Below are 23,932 nucleotides of genomic sequence, written 5' to 3' on the forward strand. Positions count from 1 at the left end.
GCGAGTAGCCATGAAGCGACTGGGAAGAGAAGGTGTGATTAATTCACAGTATACATGATACACAAATAGTCAACGTGCGGGCATCAGAGAAGATCTGACCCGTCTATCGAGACTCTTGTCCGCTATGCCCACCTCAACGGCGTGTCTTCTTGGTAGCTCCTCCGGTTGTAGTGACCTCGTCCCCATCATCTTCAGCCGCTTTTCTCTTCACGTTGGCGGTGTCAAGGTCCTGTCTGAACCAGCTCTCCTGCACACTGCCTCGCCCATCAGCACTCTTGTCGTCTTCACTTGGAAATTCTGAGTGGTATCCGTCCGACATGAGAGAACCGAACATCTTTTTCGTCGCCTTGGTGAGGACATCCGGGAGCTGACCCTCGTGAAGCGTGATGTCCTTGGAAGCCAACATCCCGTCTCGGATCTCTGCCAGACCGGGAAGTTCGGGGTCCCACAGTCTCCCCATGCTCGGAGCCCCGTGCATGTTGAGCCGGCGAACGAGCTCGAAAGCGAGGTCATCCGGATCATCCGCGGTAGCCAGAGTAGCTTTCGGTGATGTTCTTGAAGTATCCGGTGTACGGCATGTGGAAAGTGCCCTTCTTGCCAGTCGCCGTCCGAAAGCTGCTCATTCCCTGGCTGACCTCATTCCTCCCCTCGTAGTAGCCTTCAAGGTAGGTCATGAGCTGCTTTCCCTGCTCCCCAACAATATCGAGGGTGCCGTCAGCCAAGGAGCGGTGGATGTAGGATACAAGCTCGTCGTTGATGTAGTGGAGCAGCATCTGGTCTGCGATGCGATCGGGAATGATGGTTTTGGCTTTCTCAAAGTAGTTGCTTTTGGTGGAGACCCGGTAGCTGTTGTTCCTGTCCTCATCGCTCCTAGCCATGTTCCGAAGGATATCGAAGCGAGAGGACCTGTGAAAGACATCCGTTGCTTCCTTGATCGTCTCGCAGACGGAAGGAGGCACACGCGCCACTTCGGTTCTGTGTTGCGCGGAACGGTCACCCATGGTAGTATGAGTTGAGTATGTAGTTGTACGGATTATGAGAACGTAGATGTCGATCAGTGAAAGAGAGGGACGGAGATGTTGAGACTTGGAATGATGCTGGGGGGTAATGTGCAACGGAGGAGGGTGAGAGGCCAAGTCAGCCTCTTTATATCCCGCCACCGATCGATCGGGGAGCGTTCAGCAGCAAGCGCCGAACGTTCCAGTGCTCGGCCATCCCTTGTACTGTGGTCCGAGTCTACCTGAGTCGAGCTTCTCCCTTTCTTACGCTCGGGCAGAGTCGGGCCAATGCATGCCGACTTTCGAGTCGGAGTCTGACCTCAAGCCAAGGGTGAAGCACTGAGATGCTTGTTAGGTCTATCAGAAGAATGGATTCGTGTGATCGAACGCGCTAGATATGAGTAGCGCACCGGCGAGGTCTGCGAGATCGTCTGCGCTTGCGCGCTCAGCACACTACCGGAGCCCCGACCACCTTTGAGAGGCTGCTGTCCAGCGGGCGCCCCCTGGTTCAACACGAATAGCTGTCGTCAGTGTATCGTGATGTCAGTCTTCCGGTAGGTGGCGGGCGAGGTGTCCCAGACGCCTCGCGGAGCATCTGGGCAGTAGGCTACATCTCGGTCCTGCCCAGTATGAACACCACCATTGCCCTAGGAGCACAGCCCAGCACCCCCTCTGAGCAAAAGCCAATGCTGATCATTGCTCGACCTGGTATACCTCACAGGCTGTACTACACATCATCAGCTCCTGAGCTCATCTCCTGTTCGCAATCCAAAACTCACACAACATCTCATGCTCCATCACCTCCTCCCTCATCCGCCTCACCCTAGCTTCTTCCTCCTCCACCCCGCACAGATCCACAAAGAACCACTTGAGCGCGCGATACGAGATATCCGAGGACCAGGTAGAGAGCTTGCGGTGGACTGTCAGCTTGGAGCCTTTGGAGTTGGGAGACAGTGGATTCTTTCGGGAGCTGTCGAGCGTAGGGGACGCCTGGTGGTCGGAGCGAGGCTGAGGGCCGCGATGGAAGCAAAAGTTTGTGTGGTGCGGGACTTGGTCTAGGACAGACATTGCGCCTGGTCAAGGTGAAGGTGAGGTAAGGCTGGTGAGGTAGAGCACTTGCCACTGTCAGGCCAGTAGATGGGTCAGATGAGCAAGATTTCAGTGATTACTGAGGAGGGCCGATGAAGCAGCTCGAGTGGGCTTCCTTATTATGAGGAGCAGCGATGGGGTCCAACAAAGGAGTGAGTATTGAGTAAAACAGGATAAGGGAATGGGTACAAAGGAGTGAGAAAGGTAGCACCGGACATAGGAGTAGGTGTACATCTGAGCTGATAGATCAGATCAGTACCGTTGCTTTGACGAGTGCGGGGATTACGGCCGCCACCTACGGCAACTCTGCTCCTGCTAGACACGGCTGGAAATTGAGCGAGCCCTCCATCATCTTGTCCAGCCGATGACACCGGTCTGATAATGGCCTCTTGATAAGTAGTTCTTGGCCGGCCGGCAGGTGGCGAGTAATAACGCAGTGGCGGTCGTGTTGGCTGATGTATCAGCTTATTGACTCGTGGGAGGTCAAGCTCAGAGTAGGTCAACAAAGCGGACGTACACTGTCACACTACAGGATTGGTCTGACGCGCGCTGCGAAATAGAACAAAGCGCAGCTTAAGTAGCGCTATACGCCGGCGGAACATCCTCCACCTCGACCCCAGCGGTCTTCTTCGGCTTGACAAGAGGCGCATAGACCGCTTGTTGGACTATTGGATCAGCTCAACAGCCGCGCACCTTCAGCTGAATATGATGAGTGACTGACTGAGAGGCCGTCTCTCTGCCCTCGTAGCCGCTCGTTCCTCCTCCCTCCTTCTCTCATTCTCCCGCCGCCTTGTCTCGTCTGGATCTTCCCGGAATAGATCTGGACTGCAGAGACAGAAACATAGCCGGACGAGTAAATGGGCTATAACATCTCCTAGGTCCATATGACCACCATGATGGCCGTAGTCGCCGTGATGATCACCTGCTCCGTGGTCGTGAGTTGGGAGTTGATGTTGCTCGGGCTGGTGCTGATGATCCGGCTCGCTATACTGGTGATGATGATGATGGTGAGGGTGACTGCGATGCTGGTCGTGGTGATCTATCGGAGCATGATGACTGTGGTCTGGGCCAGGGAGTTGGTCCGGAGGAGGAGGTTGGTGAGGCTCGGGCGGAGGTCCAGAGTCGTGAGACATTTCGGGAGAATGCGACTTTGGACAGCTCGGGTGAGGTACAGACTCCTTCTGAGGAGATAGCGACAGTAAGTCTTGTAAAGTGTAGCGCGTGTGAGATTGAGTATGAGAATGAAGGGGAAGAGAGGAAGGAGAGCCACTAGGAGAGCTGCTCGGTCTTGGCGGGTGGCGAATAACGTGACGTAACGAGGAATGCTGCCTCTGCCCTGAGCTCATTCACTCAAGGCAAAGACAAAATCCCAAACATCTCTCGCACTCTCCACGTCCCTCTTGCAAAGCCGATAGATCAAGCCATACATCGCACAATCCCGGTATATAGAGACTAGATAGGTATATCGCGCCAAAGTCTAGAAAAAGCAGAGCAAGCAAAGCAGAGAAGATAGCTAAGAAGGAAGATGATTTTACAAAAATGGTGAGTCTCTTGCCTTCCCCTCCCCCATCCCTTCCTCCCTCGAGCACATACAACCCAGTCCATCTCGGCCTCTCCCACCCCACGAAGTTATGCTAATCCAGCAGCATCTCCTTCTTCTTAACTCCTGCCCGCTGACAGCTCACCCCACCCATCCCTGCAATTGCGGCGCAAAGTCATACTCCTGCGGCATGACAAACCTGACCCCACTGACTCCCCAGCCGTCGGGCCTAGCGAGCGGCTGACTAGTGCTCCAAATCCCCTGCTGCCCCTCCATCCCCATCCCAACTCCTCCACTCCCGCTTCCACTGCCCGACCCGCCAGTCTGAGCCTGAGCTTGGAGAACAACCCCCGAACTCCCAAAGCTCGCATACGGCAGATAATTCGCCTCCACGTCCGTGACGCTCGACGGGCTCGACTGCCTCGTACTCTGCTCCTCTCCCGACTCGGAGGCCGACGTGGACCCGGCGTCATCGGACGAGATGGGCGTGAGCGCGCGCGCAGAGTAGGTGTAGGTTGTCCCCGGCGGAGAGAGGTGGTTGCGGTATGCCGAGGTGGAGGAGGAGGGAGGAGGGGCCGAGTAGTGACCGTGCTCGAAGCGTGTGGACTTGGTGTGTTCCGACCCGATCTGGGCTTCGGCGGGGCGCTTACGGGTGTTCTGGGCGGAGCTGGAGGTTGATGAGGAAGGGGCCAGACCGTATGGAGACGCGTAGATCGGCTGGAAGGTGAAGGGGAGGTGCTCGGCAGCCTGGCCGGGAGCGGGAGCAGCGATGAGATCCGAGCCGGTGTTGGCGCGCTTGGGGAACGGCGCGTACTCGTCCATCTCGGCACAGGTCGAGTCGGTCCCGTTGGAGTACCTCGACGAGCCCGAGACCGTCCGCTTCTGGCCTCCGCCGCCGGTGGGGTCGACAAAGGTGGAGGTGGTAGAGAGGGAAGAGATGGATGGGATGTGGGGCATGGGCTGGCCGGGTCGACCGCGGGTGGACGAGATGGGCTGGTAGGTGGTCTGCTCCTGCTCGGGGTCGGGGGAGGAAGAGGAGGAACGGCGTTTCCGGGCGTTCTTGGGGCCTTTGCGGGTGGATTTGGCGCTGGACTTGCGGTTTGAAGCGGGGAGCTGCGGGTCAGCTCTAGTCATCGCGTTGATAGAAGAGAGGTGGAAAGAGGGGCGAAAAAGGAACAGAAAGTGGCTGATTGGCTCAGTGAAAGGGTCAAAAACTCACCGTCTCCACCCAGCCCACCTCGACCCTCGGCCCCTCACCCATCAAGTACCGCCTCACCCCATCTACCGCACCCTCCACCCCGCCCACCCGCTCCCTACCCGTACTCTCCAGGTACTCGATCATCTCACGCATCACCTCCCGATCACCGCCCGAGAACCGCACCATCATGTCGGTCCAGCCGGACCGGCGGCGCCAGTTTGTCATGTCCGAATCGACCTTGGCGCGGGTGATGCCGCACTCGGAGGCGATGGAGTCTTTTTCGGACGGGGTGGGGTAGGGGAAGGCGAGGTTGGAGAGGAACCAGTGCCGGAGGGGGAGGGAGCGGGGGTCGTGTGTGGTCGAGGCGTGCGTCGGGAGGGGGTTGGAGCTGGGAGGGGGTGGAGGGGGAGTGCGAGGGCGAGGAGGGTGGCGGGTGGAGGAGCGGCAAGCGCGTTTGAACAGGCGGGGGAAGGGTTGAATGTTGGGCTTAGGGCTTGGATCTGGGGATGTTAGGTGTGCAAGTCTGTGGATGTCGATGGACTCACCATGGTCTACCATGATCTTGTTAAACTCCGCTGAGAGGTCATCGAGCGCGGCGGCGTTGGCTTCCTCGAGGCGGATGAGAGATGTGGTCAAGGTCTCTACGCCTGAGGCCACAGTCGAAGCGACATGTGCGATGTCATGGTTGAGCAGACCGTCCGTATGGGCGCTCTCTAATCGAGCAGTAACATCCATCCAAGCGGGAATCAGATCAGCTAAGCTGTGACCCTTCTCGATGGCTCCAAGAAGCCCTTCGCCAACCCGAAGAATGTCGTTTTGGAGGCACATTCTGTCCTATGATAGTCGATTGTGGATGGAGAGACAGATGGAGTGTCAGATATCGAAAGACAAGCATTGACAGAACAAAAGGCGAATTTTCGGACCTGAAACGCGGCGGGTGGAAGCGACGAGCAACTCATGCTCCGGTCCGTCAGACCGACCTATCTGCTTCCCTTTACTACATTGATCATAGTGCCATGCTCGAACAGCTCAGTAACATCATCCGCGACGCCGACAGGATCGCTACAACGTGTCAACCGTTATGTCAGAGCGAATACGGGTCGAAATTGCGGCGCGGGATCGACACGGTTCAGCTTAAACCGACATCACTCGCGCCGTCGGTCCTAACAATTCTTCAATCCGCTACAGATCAGGTTCGCCTGGGAGTATTGCGCCTCTTCGATCAACACGTACACGTGTCAGAACAGGACGTACAGGTGAAATGTCGCGCAACCCTAGAGCAATTGGTGTCGGTCGAGGGGTTTGGCGGAATGTCCGACGCGATGACGGAGCAGCTCGTATGCGAAGCCTTCGAGCGCGAGCATATGCGGCGAGTCGGGCGCATCAATCAGGAGATCGCCTCGATTCTTCAGGCGGGCCATAGTGAGCAGAAGCCGGGGCGCGAGAGCAGCACTTTCACCGCAGTAAGTCCTGTCCTCCTCCCAATTCTATCGTTCGTTCTCCTCCACCGCCAATCTCCTGAATCTCTCCACTTATCTCCTCTTTGATGATCTCAGCTAATCTAATAGCGCACCGTCTCCATCCTTGAGTCCGCCTTCCAACGCAAATCCCTCATCAACAACGCCGAAACCATCGCCATTGCCCAATTATCCGGAATCACCCCAATCCAAGTAAGTCTTTGCATCCCATCCCCTCTCCCCACCTCTCCCTATCCCCTTTTCTATCTCCCTAGACCTCCACCCATTGTGATCTGGACGTGGCTGACAGTCTCAGGTCCGTACATGGGTATGTCCCCTCTTTCTCTTCCCATCACCCTCTTTCCCCCCTCTTCCCCTCTCTTTGCTTCACTTTTCGCCACTCCCCCCTCTCTCGTCACCCTTCGCATCCCCACTCACCCCTCCTCTTCCCTTTCCGGACAATAAGCTCCCCTCATTCAAATTTTGGCTTGTGTGGAGCGAGGCGGGGCGGGGCAAAAGAGGGAGGGACAAGCCAATCCACACACCTTGTGTGTTTCATCCAACTTATCCTGAAACATTCCCTTTTGTTCCCGATTATTACCGAAAGGGGTAGTTTTGAGTGTGGCACTTTTTGATTCCGGCTTCTCCACCCACTTTCCCCACCCACCCTCTCTCCTTTACTTCCTTCTTCCTGCTCTAGCTTGACTTGACTTGACACGCGAGGAGAAGCTGACATCTAGTTTCAAAACCGCCGCAACCGTCAACGCAAAGCCGGCCGACCCGTCCCTTCTACCCCATATCACCCCCCTTCCTCGGACACCTCGGACGACTCGGATCCCACCCCCCAACCCTCATCCCCCCAATTGTCTGCCCTACCCAGGCGTCATGCTCAGAACCAATCGTCATCTCGTCCTCTACCCACTCCACCTACCACCTCCTACTCCTCCTCAGAATACCAACACACCACCCCTACCGCACACGGGAACGGCCGGCGCGTCAAAGCTATGCCAAGACGGGCGTACCCGCCTGAACCTTCCGCATCGCGTCACTACCCGCAGATGCACCCTTCGGGAAAGAGGGGTCTCTCCCCCGCGCCGAGCATGGCCCGCTCCCTCTCCGCACAAAGCTCGGTCTCCGACGTATCCTCCGTGGACCCTTCGGGCGGCTTCAACTCCCTCTTGATCTCCCCGCATGACGCGCCGACGCAAGTCACCATGCCGGGCTTCTTTACGCCCTTGTTCGACTTCAATATGGGCATGGGCGATCTCAACCTCGGCGCTATCGGCGCCGGCGCTGGAGCCAGCGTGGATACCTGGTCCTTCAACCTCAATCCCCCTCAAGCGGCGGAATTCGAAATCCCGGATAGTCTGGCGGGGCTGGACTTTGATTTGATGCAGTTCAACTTTCCAGAGTTTACGCTGGAGGGGATGGGCGCTAGTGTTGGCGGTGGACAAGGGGGAGAGGGTGGGGATGGAGCAGGGATGGGCGGGTTGGGGATCATGGATGGTCTGACTCTGGCGGGGACGCCGAGCTTTACGGACTCTACTTCCGGCTCGCCTACTCGTCCCATCCAGTCGACTACTACCTCCCACCCTACTTCTACCGGCCAAGCGGGCCTCGAGCTCGGTCTGGGTCTCGCCGGAAACGGAGAAGGAGACGGCGGTCTCTGGACGTGGGACGGAAGTATCGCCGAGCAAATGGCGGCGCTGTTCGAAGCAGAGGGGAAGCACTGGTTGGCGGAAGGAGGAGCTCAGGCGGATATTGCGGACGCACAGGCTCAGGCGCAGCACGCGGAGCAGGCGGAGCAGAAGGAGCAAGGGAAGAAAGGGATCGAAAGGGGAATCTCGCTGGACGATATCGCCTCCCCTCCACACGCTCGTTCTCGGCGCGTCCAGGCTCGAGCTCGGTCGGAATCCCGCTCGGTCACTCCCCCGCCTATCCCTCGGTTCACTACTACCGCACCTACTCCTACCCAACCGACTCACGCTTACTCTCACTCCACTCTCGCGGCTCACCCATTCATTCCTCTTCCAGCTTACAACCCCGCTCAATCCACCCAGGCTCAGGCGGAACAAGGTCACGGTCACGGCCATTCGAGCGGCTCGCTGGACTTCTCGGCGCACTCTCTGCCTGGTGCGCCTCATCCTCTGTACGCCGGTCTCAACTCGGCCCCCTCGGCTGCTTCGGCGGATCAGCAGCAGCAGCAGGCCCAGTCAAGGGTCAGCTCGTTCGGCTCCGTCGGCTCGGGCACGTCAGTGGGCAGCTCGGTCCGGATCATCACGCCCCCTTCTGGCGAGTATGCGTTCTACCCGGAGACATCGTATCACCCCACCCACCCCGTACAGCAGTACGCTGGATCCGATTTCGCTCAGTCCAGTATCCGGGCCACGGATGGTACACAAGCTGGGGAGGAAGGAGAGGTGACCGAGGCGCAAGGGAAGAAGGGGAAAGGTCACGCCCGAACGGCATCAATGGAGGGTTTCCGGACATCCTCATGGTCCGCCCCCGCCCCTCAGGCCATCTATCCCACTCCGACACCCGGCGCTGAGTCCAAGTACGCCCAGTACAACCCTTACCCCCAGCACCAGGCGTACCCGGTATATCAAATGCCCATGTTCCCCTCGTACCCCAACATGGGCGCGGGGATAGGGATCGAGAACGCCCCTTACCCCTCCTCGTCCGCCGGCGCGCCGGTATGGGCGTACTCGAATGGTCATCCTGTTCTCCTGCCGCAGAACCTCAACGTCCATCCGCAGGCTCAGGCTCAGGCGTACTTCCACCCGATCTATACGCCGCCTACTCCAGTTACCGCCTCATTCGGCCCAGGACAGGGATCGGCGCCAGGTCCAGGTGCGGAGCAGCAAAAGGAGGGGCAGCGCCAGCAGCAGGCGGAGGTGGAGGATCATGAGGTAGAGGGAGATGAGGCGGGACAGGATGGATGGATGAGCGGGGTGATGGCGTTTGATACGCCTTATGCTGCTTGATCAGGCAAGTCGTGCCGAGCTGAGCTGTAGGGAAGGGAAAGGGGGATGGGCGGTGTACGGGACGACAAAAACATCTGAGAGAGGATCATTAGGGATGGGGGCGGAAGAAAAGTGAGCGGGATGTGAAGGGGAGGGGCGGGATACTGGGATACTGGATATTTGGATTCTGATTTAGCTACGGATCGAGGCTGGGGATAAGGAGTTGTAGGGGGGTTGGATCGTTGGTACTTGGGATCTGCTCGGTAGTATCTGCTCGGTAGTGGTCATCCTTCGGTGTGCTCTCATGCGGATTCTGCGATGTATATCAGTATATCTAGTACTTCGACCTCATCTCGGTCAACTCTGATGAGACTCGGTATTCCGAGTCCGCGCGCTAGTTGCAACTTGCAACGTGGACGGTCCCAGGCTGACTTTATCATTGAGCCGGTCAGCACATCAGCTCACTTTCCGGATTCAGTCGATCAGCCAAGACCTGCCCAATCGTCAGACTTGATCAAGTCAAGGTAGCACCAGGATACACTCGATGCATTCCGAATCCGCCCTAATCAAAGGTCAGAATCATCCTGCAGAATCTATCCTATCTCTGCACCGGCCGGCACGGCATGACGCTAGCGCGACGTCTATTCCTCATCCTCAGCCTCGTCCTGGTCGACCTTGAAGTATCGGAGCGAGTACGTGTCCCTGGAGGTAGCGACGACACTAGAAGAGTCAGCTTTAGTCCACTTTGCCTACACAGCTTGCAGATCCCAAGCGGTTAGACAAGCGCCGGGCGTCGAGTAGCTGTGAGGAAAGAGATGGTGAGGACGAAGCTTACCGGAGGAAGTTCTCGAACGAGTTCTTCTTGAGGTGCTTCTTGGTAAGGTACTACAGGATCAGCCTTATTTCACCGAGCACACCTTGTCCAGCTATCTCCCCAGGACTCGAAAGAATGATGGAAGCGCGATAGCTGGCTTGGTTGACGGAGGAAAAAGGGCTCACCTTGAGGTATCGCTTGGAGAAAGGGATCAATGAAGTAAGGACGAGCTTGTTGCCTGTTGGGTCAGCTGCTGGCTCTGACGACGGTTATCGTCCTAGAGGCAGCTGGTCTCTGCTCTCCTCCCAGCATTCCAAAATCCACCAGAACAAGGGCCGGGCGCAACTCCAGCCTGGAACACATACGCCTTCACCTGATAAGGGCATATCCAAGCACATCCGCCTGACGTCTGCGCCTACCGCCCAATTCTGCCCCTTCTCCCTCCACCTCCCTATCCGTCCATCTTCACTTGACGGCACTCTGTCCACTGTTCTTCGTATCCCTCGCCAGCACCATTCCCTCTCCCCATCCAACGCCCTTCTCCCCTCCCATCCCCTCGTCTCTTCTCTGATGACCCTCTCCCAAGCGAAACACCGACTCACCCTCCCGTCCAACGGTGATGTTCTCCCCCAACTGCCCGAGCTTCCCCTCAACCTTGATCCTGTCCTGCAAGAACTTTTCAAACGCGGCGGGGTCAAAGACATTGTCGGCAGCGGGGACCGAGTAGTCAATGTAGAACTTGTGCAGCGGCTTGCCGGCGGTGGGCTTGGGGGCGGAGGTGGCTTTGGGCTGTGGCGAGCGTTAGCGACTGAGTTCGTATAGTATCATAGTGTCAGTAAGAAAGCGGGGGTGGAAGGTGTGGGTGGTAGCAGGCTGGCTTATGCATGTAGCTCTCGCTTTGCTTGCGCCAGATCTGGATTCGGGGATTATTCCGGTATAGAGAGAACTACGCACCATTGTGTCTACAGGTATAGTCTGCAAAACGGTGCTTTTAGGGGGATAGAGTGTAGGTTGGAAGGAGGAGCAAGGTGCTGCAGCGAAATTTGGCTCAGGGAGAGAAGGGAGGAATGACGGGATCTAATTTCGGACGCACGGATCAGCGGGAAATGCCGGAGTTTCGATCGATAGCGAGTGTGGCACCCGCCTCAGCACGGCGGTGGGTGGCGAATGTGGCGCCACACTCCTTCAGCTCTTTGCTCGCTCATGTGCAAGGCAGTGTGAGATAAAGGATAAGACCTCTTATCACTCAGGCAAAGATATCGACATGCGCCACACACATGTGAAGGGGGCGAGTCTCCTTTCAGGATATGCCAGGATGCGTTTCACCTTTTCGTACCCCGCAGAGAACGAGCGAGGATATCTTGGACAAGCCGCTATCATTTCCCCACCACTTCTCGCGTGATACTTCTACATACTCAGGATCACGAAGACTGACTTGTACGGTTCCATCGCCATAACAATCAACCAGTCTCACTCAATTCCCACACACATCCACTGCATTTCCATCCGTTCTGTTCTGCAATGGCTGAGCAGTCCACTTCCGTCCCAACCTCTTCCGGTACGGACTGGGACCCTTCGCTTCCGCCCCGGTATCCGTACTACGGCCTGACCTTGCCCCCAGTCAACGGAGAGAGTCGTGAGTATTATTGTAACAATATGGAGCACCCTCCCATGACGTTGCTGACGCACTCAGTCAAGGTACCGGCGATCATGAAGTTGACCAAGGCCCTAGGTCTGATCGATGACGCTACCGAGAAGCAGGCATTGTACCAGGTTGCAGCGGATCTGAAGACCCTCGACGACGTTGCTCACGAGTCCACCGCCTCGCTTGCTACCATGGTCGTCCTGAACGCTCTACGGGACCTCTCACGCCAGCACACTGATGAGCCGGGACAGCCCTTCTGGAAGTCCGAGGCCATCGAGGACCAAGCGCAGTCATTGATCTTTCGCGGTGCAGTCCAAACGCTGTCAACCATGAATCCAGCATTCGGGCGGTGGATGCAGACCTGCTGGATTAAGCGACGGCAATACATGGAGACGATTGGACGTGATTACTGCGCTTACGTTCATGACATACTCTTGCCCGAGACGGCATTGATCGCCAGTCTTCTCGAGGACGAGATACCTCAAGGGCCGGGGAGTCGGGGGATGGCCGCCGCTACGAAATCCATCACCACCGGCGCCACATCTTGCACCGCGCCTTACCTCTTGCGATTCAAGCGGCGCATGCAAGCCACGGAGAGCCTACAGAAGCTGAAGTCGCGGGTGGATGCACTGGACCCAGAAGAGACGGATGCAGCCTTTGTCGAATTGAGGAAGATCTTTACCAAAGTGCACGAGTACGAGAACAAGGTTGCAAGCTACTGTACCCAAGACCCCCTGAACCCGTCAGGTCAAGATGCCTACATGACAGCGATGTATGGTCCGTGCCTCGTCGACAGTTGGAAGAGCGTCTCGAGTGCCTCTGCCGGAGGTGAGCCATTTGTCAAGACATGTGAGTCCCCTGACCCTCTGAGCCTCGGATGGTGCACGTGGCGTTACAAACGAATGACCGGACCCCAAACTGATGACTCAGCTGCGAGAGAGGGTTTGGAGAAAGAGCACACAATTGTCAGGGTCATTCGGACCGACTGCAAAGGTGAGTACTTACTTGCAGTGCGCCGGACTCCGATCCTGGATCCACTCATCTCCTTTCCGCAGAAGCTCGTAGCTCATGTCGATCAGACCCGGATATCGAATTCTCTGCCGATCTGAAAGGCATGCTGGAGTACACGAGAAGTGAGCAGTTCAAGCCTTATCTTGCGGAGATGTGGGAGGACAGGCTGGAGGAGCTGAGCCGGACGTCCGGTGCGGAAGGAATGACTGGTCAGACTGCCACCTGAAGAGCTACCGCTATGACTACTGTGGATTGGTGGTGGGTCGTGTGACGCTGTGAATGAGCGATGTTTATATATCATTACACCCATCTTTGGACCGCCCGGCGCCGACACCAATGCGCTGGACTCGCCACGCCAGCTTTATGCTTGCGTGTTTGTGTTTCTCTTTCGACACATAGATGCTCACTGGGTATAGCGCTTCGCCTTGGTAGACCGGCCGGCAGCTGAAACTTCCCTCTGTCGATGACTGACGTACAACAGGAAAACGGCGGTTGACGGTCCGCATGCAGAGGATCGCTGGCTCCCCGGAGCTCTGGGAATGGCGATTGACTGCAGGCATGTACTCCTTCTGCCGGCGCTGGCGTATAGTCATAGAGCGTATGAACTCCCTCATCAAGCGATCAGCGGCCCACCATCTGATCAAAATGTACCTTGTCTTATCTGCTGATACCCATTCCGCCGATCCACCCGTCGTTAGACCATGAGCGACACGAGGGTTTGATGCTCCCATTGAATCGATTGAAGAGTATTAGTCCGAAGAGCACAGTAGTCAATCCGATCAGTACTCCAGTGTGCAACAAGACGAACCCTTACAAATATTATAGGATGTAGTATGTACGAAGCGCCAGTCTGCCCCTTCTAGATCTCTGATCAAGGGTTACTCAAACCCGAACAACCGACAATACGTTCCTGGATCCAAATATCGATCCCCTCCTGCCGGTACGTGTCCGGCTGAGCGACCGACGCATTGATTGCGAGCGACATGAAGCTCATGTCGGACCGGTAGTCGGGCCAGTAAGGAACGCCATTCCGGTTGGGATTGTGATTGGCGGCAAAGGCGGTCCAGGCGTTCCGCATAACCTTGGAGAGGGTCTCGTCTGCGCCGGAGGGGTCGAACTTGGTTTTGGTAGGATCGCCAAAGACGTACGAGACCTGAAGGTGTGAGCTCAAGTCTAGGCGGGAGGACCGCAAGTGGACATACCTCGACCGCGTGAGTCGACCCGATCGAGATTGGGGTCATGTACGGGACCTGCGGGATTAGCATTGTAGCATGGACAAGCGGAGACGACTCACTTGGCGGAAGAGATAGGCATAAGTGGGCTGGCCGGTAGCAGCCATGAGACCAGTGATCCAGCGTCTGGGCGAGTCTTCGATAGCATCGCCGAACATGACATTACTCTGTATCATCAGCTCTATCCTACATCTTGTCGAAGATATCCTCACCCTCTTGTCCATTGTGCCAGAAGCCAAGAGTCCCCGACCCGTACCCAGCGGCACACCTTGAGCGGGGTCGTTGGGGTACGCAGCGAGCAGGGCAGGGAAAGTGGAGTTCCGCATAGTGTACGACGTGCCGTTCTGAGAGGTGATACCAGAGATGAGAGCGGTGTCGTTGTTGCGACCGAGGACGCTGAGGATACTTCCCTCGTCCTGGTTGGCTGCTGATCAGCTCTGGCTCTTAATGAAGAGGGGTCCACTCACTACCCATGAGGAGCGGCATCTTGATGAAATTGCCCTCACTCCAGGATTCCGCCGGGTGCTTGGTGAACATCTTGCCGTCAATGGAAGGAAGGAACTGGTCGTAGTACTTGAGCGAGGCATTGTACAGCTTGCCGATGTCGAGGGTGCGGAGGCAGTCGAGGTTGGCACAGCCGGTCTCGTTCAAAAGTTTGGCGTAGTTCTTGTCGTGGATGGCATTGATGTCGTGAGCGCAGGAGAGATTGTAAAACGAACCAGACTCGATGATCGCTGGAGATCAGCACAAGTAAAGGACAGGCAGCGGTGATACTCACCAGCACTGAAGAGCTTGTCATCGCGACCGCCGTAAGCGACGAGATGCTGAACGATACTGGTGCCGCCAGCACTGAAGCGTCAGCTGAACCCCACTGCTTAGACTCATAGACTCACCTCTCGCCCTGAAAGGTGACTCGGGACTTGTCTCCCCCAAAGTCGGCAATGTTCTCTTGGACCCACTGCAGCGCAGCACGCTGGTCGAGCAGGCCGAGGTTCTCGATACCGGCCTTATGAGCCTCTGGACCGGACGGGAAGCCAAGCGAGAGGAGACGGTAGTTGATGGAGATGAAGATCTGACATTAGCTTAGTTCACAGTCGTTATAGATGCAAACTCACGATCGGCTGGCCAGCTTCGACAGAGCTCTGTACTGATGATCAGCTGGGTCTAGACCGATGTCTCGGTGAGACGTACCGAGATAGCTCCCGTTCGCCTGCTGATCAATGCCAGACCCGCCCCAGAACCCGCCGCCGTGCGCCCAGAGGAGTACCGGGAGGTTCGAGTATTGGCTGGTACCGGCGGGGCGGATGATGTTGAGGGAGAGACAATCCTCGCTCTGGTTGAAAGCGCGGTTGCCTTGACCCCAGCAAGCCGCGGTGAAGTTGCTGTGGGGTCAGCTAGGCATAATATCACCGAGTATGGATCACTCACGTTGCATCAAAGGTTCCGTTCCACGCTGTGGCTGGCTTGGGCGGCTCAAAGCGCTTCGGGATCGCCGCGTACCTGATGCCCCCAAAGAACTCTTGCCCAAAGGTAGGGAGTAAGGTGCCGATGAGGGAGCCGGCCTTGGTGTATACGGTTAGACCGCCGTTGTTGCGGATCTGGAGAGGGTGATCATTAGGCAGAGCCGCGATGAGCGGCAAGGTCAGGATGGCGTAAAGTAGGGAGAGCATGGCGATGGGAGTGCGATCGAGGGAAACGAGAGGGGGTTCAGTGGTCTCCTTATAGCTACATCAGTGTACTCGTGTCCGGGCAAGAGATTGATGGGTCAGGTGACAGATGCGTGAGGAACGACGGAGCGGTGAGATAAGACAAGCTTGCCCGAGGCATCTGCGGAGAATTGTACCCCGCGGCGGTCCCGCAGCCGAGCAAGCCGAGAGCCGCGAGCTGGTTCCAGGCTGTGTCTGGAGAGGTGGAGAACGGGAGTGCCGACGTGCTGATAGAGTCGTCACTGGCTCGTCTCATGATGCGACTCTGGTCGTCTCTATAGGTGCAAGAATGGATGCAGATAAGAGAAGCGCAAGGAGAATCGGCATGTCCCCTGTCCTCCGCGACATGTAGGCTCAACGTAAGCCTCTCGACCGGAGAGTCTCGACCTCCGGAGGAGAGGCTTATGACAGCATCGGGCATTTCCGCCGATGAAGGGGTGCGGATTCGCACCACCCCATCTCTTTGCAACTGGTATATCTCGAGTATACATGCACTTAGAGAAATGTAAAGGGTACAGCTGTAATCCTGAGAGTCTACTTCATCTAACCTGCTTTTTGAATCAACGGAATATCATGCTTGCAACTGGCGACAGCTCTTTGAATATCAGGCCCAAATATTCCTTAGATTTCGCACCCCCTCATCGGAAATGAGCTTTAAACGCCTTGTTTTTCAGCTTTGGTGGGTGCTATCTCATGCAGCGAGTATCAGATAGTCCTAAAGCTTGGTCTGAGGGTGCATATACATGTGATGTACCTGCATGCAAAGTCTGACTTGCCTTGGACTGTCAAGTGTGGAGATATAGCCATCACCAGGGCAAGGGGGCTCTCTGGGCAGCAGCGAGAATTCCCCTTCTACCAGCCAAATGCCAAAACCCAGCCCTTTGCTAACGCGATATTCTCCTGCTTCGGGCATTCATACGCAGCAAGAGCTGACATAGACCTAGAAGAGACCTTGCAGTATCCAGCGTAGTTCTGGCTGGACTCTAGCTGTATGCATGCATGAGAAAGAGGTAGCAGAAGAAGGGCCAAAATCGCGAATCCGCACCCCCTCATCGGCGGTTCAAGCGGGAATAGCATTGTGCAAAGCGGGTCCGGGTACGTACCCGATACTGCCGGATTTGCCCCGGGGTGGTATCCGTATCCTGCCTGTATCCCACTTCAAGGAGGGTATTATACCCGTACCCGTACCCAGATTTTTGCCCATACCCGGTAGATACCGAGTAAACCCAGTACCCCTGGGTCGAGATAGATAACCCCATACTGACCTTCCCTTACGCTGCAACGGCTCAATAAGACCAGTGTATCCCCCTGTCGAGCTAGCATAGCGATCCCAGTACTCTAGATGCTCGCCAAGGACGTCGGCGTTTACTTTTGCCTCACTCGCCACTGGGTGGCAAATTTGGTCTCCTCATTCCTCATCTCGTAAGCCCAACTTCGTGATGTCTCTTGAGGTCGAGTGGGCCCTTCTTGAGCTTGTGACGCCCGTGCTGCGTCCCATAGATGACGGTCATACGCCTCTCGAGTCCAGCTATCAAGGCGTCAACCTGACCAGTCTACAGCACGAGAAAGCCGGATCTAGCGGGTATACCCGGTATTTACCCGGCCATACCCAGCGTCCGGCCTCTGGCTGAGACCCGGACCCGCACCTACCCAGAAGTCGCCTCGGATCTCGGACCCGTACCCCACTCATCGATCGGGTACGGGTATCTACCGGGTATCTTGCAGCGGACCCGCACCCCGCGTGCACGGTGCTAAGCGGGATGATGTCGTAAGCCTCTCCTGGCGGAGATCACCGAATCCGCCCAGCAAGAGGCTTAGTTGAGCCTAGCTCACATGCGCGAGCACGGTCCCGCAGGCTTCACTTGATCTGCTCTTTGATAGGAAGACCGAGGTCTGTCATGCAGGAAGGGTGCCGAGGATGTAAGGGCTGCAGGAGAGAAAGACATCGAGTATTATAGGCGGCACCGGACTCGGCCCAGTCAGTATGCTTCGCGACTGCCCCTCGACACATGCATGTATAGTACGCGCAACAGCTTCAAAGAGAAGCAAGAGATATGACATAAGGGTGGGACCGTGAGACAACAGCATCGGGGTCTGCGTTGACAGGGCAGGAGTGGATCAAAGAGGCCAAAGTGGCAAAAGGCGCGGATAATAAATCTTTAATGATGCGAGATGACACGCCAGCGGCCAGCCCCGTTAGACGCTCATTGTGATGACTGCCATCAACATGCGAGCGCACTCGAGTGGGTGCAGGACTTTATTGAGACCCCGAGATCTCAGCCTAATCGCTGTGCTGGCCAGCAGAATTCCTCCTTGCATACTCACCTCCTTGGGCACTAGCGTGTCAGATCATCTGATGATTGCCCTCTGTGTAACTTATCCTTTGAGCTAAATTGCGCAATCTTGGCCCTGAAGTGTCACACGTCCTGGTGTCTGGCAGTGCGCGAGCACTCCCCCTCCCCCCGCCGGTGAATTCCCACTTTGAGTTTGCCACTTTCCCTTCTGGCACATACAAAGGCACAATACCTCTCGTTCTTACTGCCCAACCTCAAGTTTCCCAATCGTTTCCATTACCAACGTCACTGCAGCATCTCTGGCAATGTCGACTGCTCCGCTCACCGCTTCCGCTTTTGAGGCTGCAAGGAGCCGGATGAGCAGCCTTCTCCGCAATTGTCCGAATGATCCATTCTGTGGGTCAGGCAGCAATCCCACTCTGTATCCTCCCTACGAGAAGGGCGTCAGTAAGTTGCGATTTTCTCGCTTTACTTTACAATGGATAAATTTGCTGAGCAGGACAGAGATCGCCAAGAAGGCATTCATCGAAGCGATGAAGCCCATCTACCACGCGCAGTTTCGTACTGACGGAATGTCCGAAGAGGACTACGTCACCCAACTCGCTTCCCAAACCGACCTGATCAAAACCTTGACCATGGATGCTGCCAACAAGTTGAGCACCATGGTGGCGCACAATCAAGTCATGGATCTCGCTCTCAAGGTCTGGAGCAACGGGTTGGAGGACATGAGCGATGCTGACAAGGATGTCTTGGGCACTGTGATGCGTGAGACAAGCGGATGCCTGGGTCAGTCGACGGGCACCATGCACACCTACATGAAGGAACTCCATACCTTCCTCAAGACTCAGACGCAGCAGCCGGACCATCCGCATGACATGCGCACCGCGCAGGATCAAGGATTGGTCCAAGCAATTCTCGGTGTCCCGAACAGCATCGCGGTCGCGCGTCTTCTTTTCGGAGATGAGAGTGAGCTCGAGACTCCAGTGGACGTCGCGAAAGGGATGAGCGCGTACGACAAAGAGTGCACGAGGCTGCTCCAGCGTCAGAGCAAGCTATACAAGGGGCGCGCCAACGACATGCTATCGCTGCACTACTTGAGCGACCTTCTTCAGGACGGCAACGAGCAGCACCAGGTTGCCAAGGGCTTCCTCGACAGGTTCAAGGCTTTTGAAGCGGGAATTCTTGAATCTGTCAAAGACGCCGGGCTGACTCATGAGGAGGCGGTCGAGTACCTCACGACCACTTACGCTCACAGTGATGGATGGAAGGCCACATCAGCCGCCGGGTCAGCCACTGCGGCCGCTGACCTTGCCTGTGAGTGACCATGAGTGAATGAATGCCGTCGCGATGTGTCGAGCTAAAAAATTCTCCAGCGAAGCGCGCAGCCCTCGAGTTGGAGTACGCTCCCATTCTGACGATCATGCTCGGCTGCAAGGGTAAGTCGGAACTGCGTCACAAGCCTGATAGACGGGGCTGACGGATCGCTCAGAGTGGCATGAGCGAGGGCCGCAAGAGACAGTCACGCTTGCCGAGATGCTGGAGTACGCGCAGACTCCCGAGTGCCTCGTTTCGCTGGGTTACGATGTGCCTATGCCGATGGACACGGAAGACTGATGACAGCTGAGATGGACGTGGATAGATTCTGATTCTGATTTTGGTATGCATCAGTTGAGCTGAGCATCTGAGCAATCAGCTATCATGCCCGGCCAGAACGGTTCGCAAACAAGCAAGCTCACCCACATCTATGAACCTTCCGGCTCGGCCACTTTCCGCTTTGCTTCCCTCCCGGTCGCGGGATCCTCCACCTCCTGACACGTACAGGCAACAGAGCATTCCCTAGAGTGTCAGCAATACCCCCATGGATGTTCCGGGGATAGGATCACAAGTCTCACCCGTTTCCGAGATACCCTTGTACGACTCCATCTCATTCGCTGCCTCGTGATACAAAAGCTTCGGGTATCGCCTTACGATATCTGTCCTCATCTTCTGGACCTTCACACCCCGTCAGATTAGGGTGGGCAGCTATCACTTCTGGCTTGACTACATCGCTTGAAGGCAAAGCTGGGCCTTACTTCTGTCCCGCTCAATTAGTGTGCGATGTCGGAATCTCCGGCAAGCAAGACCTAGTCGCTTAATGAGCGATTGTGAGGTATCGTTATCAATTAGTGAAGAGTGAGGGATGATGCGCAATGAGACTTAGGGCACGACATGTCAGTGCAGATTCAAGAAGCATACATGGTGGTAATGGAAACTTCTTCGTCAGCTTATTGTTGCAGCCAGGACAGGGGTGCGATCAGCAGCTCACCAAACGCTACCTAAACACCCTCCGGCTTGGCCACTTTCCGCTTCTCCACCCTCCCCGTCACAGCATCCTCCATCTCCTGATACGACACAGGCAAAAGCGCATTCCCTAAGCAATCAGCTCTGGCCTCTTCCAGCTGTTCGATCTGGAGTGGCGAGCTCACCCGCTTCTGAAGTCCCGTACACTACGCCCAGCTCATTTGCCGCCGTTGAGAGATAATAACTCCGGGCATCACCTAGCGATAACTACTCGTCAGCTCTGTCCCACACGTCTCCCTGTCTGATGGAGAAGAGATTGATGTGGAGATGCCAGCTCACCACCTTCGCCTTGACAACATCGCCTAACCGAAAACATTCCCCCATTTTGATCTTATCCCTCTCTGTCAACCTAAAGGATCAGCTGATTCCCTGCCCCTGTAGAAAGAATCTCGAGGATTGAGTGGGTATGAGCCGAAAGACATACCTGATATCTGCTATTCTTACCACACCTCCAAACTCATCGCCCGCCCCGCTCTCCTGTACCGGCCGATCGTCCACTATGCTGATTGTCATGTGCGCTTGTTGGGGCGTTAAGCGGGTCATCTGATGCCATATCAGCTCTTTCTGCCCCCGATATTGTCTGGTGGCGATGCCAGCTGAGTGACGTACTGTTCCTATTACCTAGTCTATCAGCTTCTGTCTTCGAAACGATGCAGAAGACGGGGAAGCGGAGAGGTCAGTGGATAGCTCACTGTTGTTCCTATTTCGGGTACAACACCCGCCTCTTCCCTTCCTATCACACTGACCGTCTACGCTATCAGCTCTGTTTCCGCTATCCATAGATCCGAACTAGCGGTCGCGGTCGTATGAGCTCACCGCTCCGTCCCTCCTCGGTCTCCCAATCACACTAGCCAATATCCGCCCGTTCGCCTCATAACACCCCTTTCCGCACTGGGGCAGCGGTGCCCGTGTCAAATTGAGCGGGAGCGGCTGCCCCGGGAGAAGTATGGGCTGAGCTGTAGATGTGGAGGCCATTGCTGCAGTATATATAGCTAGGAGAAGGTTGAAAGGTGGTTGAGCGAAGGGTTGAGGAAATCTCGGTGCAAGAAGTGGAGGTTCTGATCGATCTGATCACGTGCACAGACTTTTGCTTCTCGTGCTTCTCTCCTCCTCTTACCGGTGACCTCTCTTGCCCTCTTACCCCTCTGCTAGATAGAGCAAATGAACCTACCCAGCCCATCACAGCATAGATCTATCCCATGCATCCAATCCTATCCCTCCACTCCAACCCTCTAAAGCATAAAAGTCAACGGCTGCTCCAAATACTCCTTGAAAGCCTTCAACCACCGCGCCCCCACCGCCCCATCTACCGTCCTATGATCCGAGCTCAACGTCGCCCTCATCACCTGCACCGCCTTCCACCCCTTCTCCTCGGACGCATCCACCTCCATCTGCGTCTTGGTCGCGCCAATCGCCAGAATACACGACTGGGGCGGGTTGATGATGGCCGTGAAATCGTTAATGCCAAACATGCCCAAGTTGGAGATGGTGAATGTTCCGCCCTGGTATTCTTCGGGTTTGAGCTTGGATTCGCGTGCGCGGCCGGCGAGCGCCTTTGTTTCGGCCGAGATGGCCGCGAGACCCTTGGCGCCGCAGTCTTTGATGATGGGGGTGATGAGGCCATTGGGGGTGGCGACGGCCACGCAGATGTCGGCGCGCTTGTACCTGGAGATTAGCGAAGTTTCGACGCTGAGAGATCTTATATCAAGCTGCCGGTAACTTACTGTCGGATGACATCGCCGAGCCAAGCAGAGTTCGCCTCGGGCACCTCAGCAAGGGCAAGAGCAGCGGCCTTGACGACTATCGATTTCAGCTTTTGCCCACTCTGTATCAGAAAGACGCCAACTTACTGAAGTCATTGACCGACAACTTCGTCTTGCCTTCTCCGGCCTTATTGAACATCTGCCTGAGCTTCATCACGCGGTCTGTATATCAGCTCCGTCCATGCTAAAGAACCATGATCAGCTCAGCTGCATACTCACCCATGTTCACCTCGACCGTCAAGTAGTAATGCGGCAACTGCTGCTTGCTCTCCGTCAACCGCTTCCCGATCGTCTTCCTCATGCTCGTCGTGGGGATATCGGTGTACTCGGCGGGCGCAACCGGTGCGGCCTGGCCCGGAGTGGCCGACTTGCCAGAGGTGGGGGTGGTGGCATTTGCGGAGGTCGTTGTTCCGGATGCGGAACCGCCGGAGTACTTCTGCACGTCGTCCTGTCATATCAGCTCGGTCCCCTCAGGCTAAAGCCTCCAGTTTATCGCTGAAACCCGACCCACCTTGGTGATCCGCCCCTCTGGCCCAGTCCCCTTGACACTCCCCAACGGCACCCCCTTCTCGAGCGCAATCTTCCTCGCCAGCGGACTCGCAAAGAATTTCGGCTTATCCCCACCGAGCTCTGGCGCCTTTTGCGCGCCCGTCCCGGCATTCCCAGACCCATACTTGGTCTCGTCCGCTGGCGTGGCCAACGCCGGCGCGCCGCCAGCCTGCGACGCGTCCTTTTGGGACGCAGCGGTCGATTTGGACGATCCCGAGCCGGTCTCGGACTTGGGCTCGGCCGAGGTCGGTGTGGAGTCGGTTCCTCCCGAGGCGGTGCCGGAAGAGGAAGACGAGGAGGCGGAGGATGACTCCTCGCCCTTCTTGGGTGGAGGGGCGGAGGCGGCGTCGGCGCCTTCAGCGATGAGTGCGTCGGCACCTGAGGCGTCGTCCCCTTCTTCACCGAGGATGGCGATGGGGGTTCCGACTTGAATGGACTTGGCGCCGTCGTTGGACTGAGGGTCAGCAAAAGAAACGAAGGAGAAAGGCTGAGAAGCGGCGAGCCAGGAAGAGGGGGCGCAGGAGGAGCGGCAGGTGAGAGAAGTCGAAGAAATCCCAAAAATAAGGTGACTCCCAAAGAGTACAGGATGAGAATGAACGCTTCCCCTCTGGACGGCCCACCCCTACTCGGTCCTTCCGACGTCCAGTCCACCCCAGTCCCGGACCTCATCCTACTCTCGTCTTCATCCAAGCCGAGACATCCCGCCCCGCCCCTCCTCTGCCCTCCCCTTTCTCAACCCTGACGCAAACTCACGATAATCTTGACCAAGACCCCATCGTCCTGCGCCTCTACATCAATCGTCGCCTTATCCGTCTCAATCTCCACCAACACATCACCGGCCGTAAACGAGTCCCCCTCCTGCTTTTTCCAACTAGCGATTCCACCCTCCGTCATCGTGGGCGACATGGCGGGCATGGCGAATTTGCTCAGTGCGGAAGAACGGGGTGAGGGGTGGAAGGCTGCCGTGTGAGCTGTGTCCTTCCCCCTACTCATGCCGGTGCTAGAGACAGCTCGCTTGTCTGCCCCACCTCGGCGCAGCCAAGCCAAGTACGAGGAGAACCCAAACCCAAACCCACCTCGCTTGGCCAACACCTGCTGCCGCAGTCCGCCAACGACCCCGCGCTTCGCAACCTGCGCAAAAGACATCATCCTGTTCCTCTTTTGTAGCGGCTAGTAAGGGCGTAGAGGTAGTTGATAGCCCTAGATAGAGATAGCAATAGAGAGAAGATATCAACAGCAATAGAGCGGCTCGGACTTCCTCGCGGCTGGCGAAATCGTCGTTCCGCGCTGGGGCGAGAAAAAGCTTCCGCTGACCCGCATTCCGTTCATCCGT

The 23,932-nt window shown here is 56.5% G+C and overlaps 9 protein-coding genes across 9 annotated transcripts; 3 read left to right on the top strand and 6 right to left on the bottom strand.

Moving 5' to 3' along the window:
* Positions 1-133: 133 nt before the first annotated feature.
* MKK02DRAFT_30786 (uncharacterized protein) lies at positions 134-1,001 on the bottom strand (the record flags this gene model as incomplete). The annotated part of the gene is given in 2 exon segments (XM_053088135.1): positions 134-554; positions 574-1,001. The coding sequence occupies 2 exon segments, from the start codon at positions 999-1,001 to the stop codon at positions 134-136; spliced, it is 849 nt and encodes a 282-aa protein (XP_052941559.1).
* A 1,659-nt stretch (positions 1,002-2,660) lies between these two features.
* On the bottom strand, positions 2,661-5,653 carry MKK02DRAFT_41413 (uncharacterized protein; the record flags this gene model as incomplete). Its single annotated transcript, XM_053091555.1, has 5 exons — positions 2,661-2,752; positions 3,681-3,721; positions 3,773-4,740; positions 4,847-5,325; positions 5,371-5,653. 5 exons carry the CDS (start codon positions 5,651-5,653, stop codon positions 2,661-2,663), a joined length of 1,863 nt encoding a protein of 620 aa, XP_052941560.1.
* Positions 5,654-5,841: 188 nt separating this feature from the next.
* MKK02DRAFT_30789 (uncharacterized protein) lies at positions 5,842-9,266 on the top strand (the record flags this gene model as incomplete). The annotated part of the gene is made up of 4 exons (XM_053088136.1): positions 5,842-6,288; positions 6,394-6,495; positions 6,599-6,610; positions 7,023-9,266. 4 exons carry the CDS (start codon positions 5,842-5,844, stop codon positions 9,264-9,266), a joined length of 2,805 nt encoding a protein of 934 aa, XP_052941561.1.
* A 620-nt stretch (positions 9,267-9,886) lies between these two features.
* On the bottom strand, positions 9,887-11,338 carry MKK02DRAFT_41415 (ribosomal protein L22e; the record flags this gene model as incomplete). Its single annotated transcript, XM_053091556.1, has 5 exons — positions 9,887-9,965; positions 10,081-10,130; positions 10,245-10,297; positions 10,662-10,848; positions 11,333-11,338. 5 exons carry the CDS (start codon positions 11,336-11,338, stop codon positions 9,887-9,889), a joined length of 375 nt encoding a protein of 124 aa, XP_052941562.1.
* Positions 11,339-11,580: 242 nt separating this feature from the next.
* Positions 11,581-12,941, top strand: MKK02DRAFT_30791 (uncharacterized protein; the record flags this gene model as incomplete). Its single annotated transcript, XM_053088137.1, has 4 exons — positions 11,581-11,695; positions 11,753-12,553; positions 12,635-12,697; positions 12,784-12,941. The coding sequence occupies 4 exons, from the start codon at positions 11,581-11,583 to the stop codon at positions 12,939-12,941; spliced, it is 1,137 nt and encodes a 378-aa protein (XP_052941563.1).
* A 645-nt stretch (positions 12,942-13,586) lies between these two features.
* MKK02DRAFT_41417 (triacylglycerol lipase) lies at positions 13,587-15,617 on the bottom strand (the record flags this gene model as incomplete). Its single annotated transcript, XM_053091557.1, has 10 exons — positions 13,587-13,868; positions 13,918-13,965; positions 14,010-14,114; positions 14,160-14,371; positions 14,415-14,681; positions 14,726-14,796; positions 14,841-15,019; positions 15,063-15,094; positions 15,139-15,329; positions 15,376-15,617. 10 exons carry the CDS (start codon positions 15,615-15,617, stop codon positions 13,587-13,589), a joined length of 1,629 nt encoding a protein of 542 aa, XP_052941564.1.
* Positions 15,618-18,252: 2,635 nt separating this feature from the next.
* On the top strand, positions 18,253-19,561 carry MKK02DRAFT_41418 (uncharacterized protein; the record flags this gene model as incomplete). The annotated part of the gene is made up of 4 exons (XM_053091558.1): positions 18,253-18,394; positions 18,452-19,261; positions 19,321-19,383; positions 19,437-19,561. The coding sequence occupies 4 exons, from the start codon at positions 18,253-18,255 to the stop codon at positions 19,559-19,561; spliced, it is 1,140 nt and encodes a 379-aa protein (XP_052941565.1).
* Positions 19,562-20,262: 701 nt separating this feature from the next.
* MKK02DRAFT_41419 (CND01650-like protein) lies at positions 20,263-21,262 on the bottom strand (the record flags this gene model as incomplete). Its single annotated transcript, XM_053091559.1, has 7 exons — positions 20,263-20,357; positions 20,413-20,494; positions 20,567-20,636; positions 20,712-20,830; positions 20,897-20,908; positions 20,980-21,036; positions 21,104-21,262. 7 exons carry the CDS (start codon positions 21,260-21,262, stop codon positions 20,263-20,265), a joined length of 594 nt encoding a protein of 197 aa, XP_052941566.1.
* Positions 21,263-21,519: 257 nt separating this feature from the next.
* MKK02DRAFT_35599 (CND02450-like protein) lies at positions 21,520-23,748 on the bottom strand (the record flags this gene model as incomplete). Its single annotated transcript, XM_053089216.1, has 7 exons — positions 21,520-21,952; positions 22,012-22,087; positions 22,138-22,212; positions 22,270-22,498; positions 22,562-23,053; positions 23,353-23,558; positions 23,676-23,748. 7 exons carry the CDS (start codon positions 23,746-23,748, stop codon positions 21,520-21,522), a joined length of 1,584 nt encoding a protein of 527 aa, XP_052941567.1.
* Positions 23,749-23,932: the final 184 nt, after the last annotated feature.

This window comes from Dioszegia hungarica, assembly GCF_025882075.1.
Source record: "Dioszegia hungarica strain PDD-24b-2 chromosome Unknown MKK02contig_32, whole genome shotgun sequence".
NCBI classification, from domain to species: Eukaryota; Fungi; Basidiomycota; class Tremellomycetes; order Tremellales; family Bulleribasidiaceae; genus Dioszegia; species Dioszegia hungarica.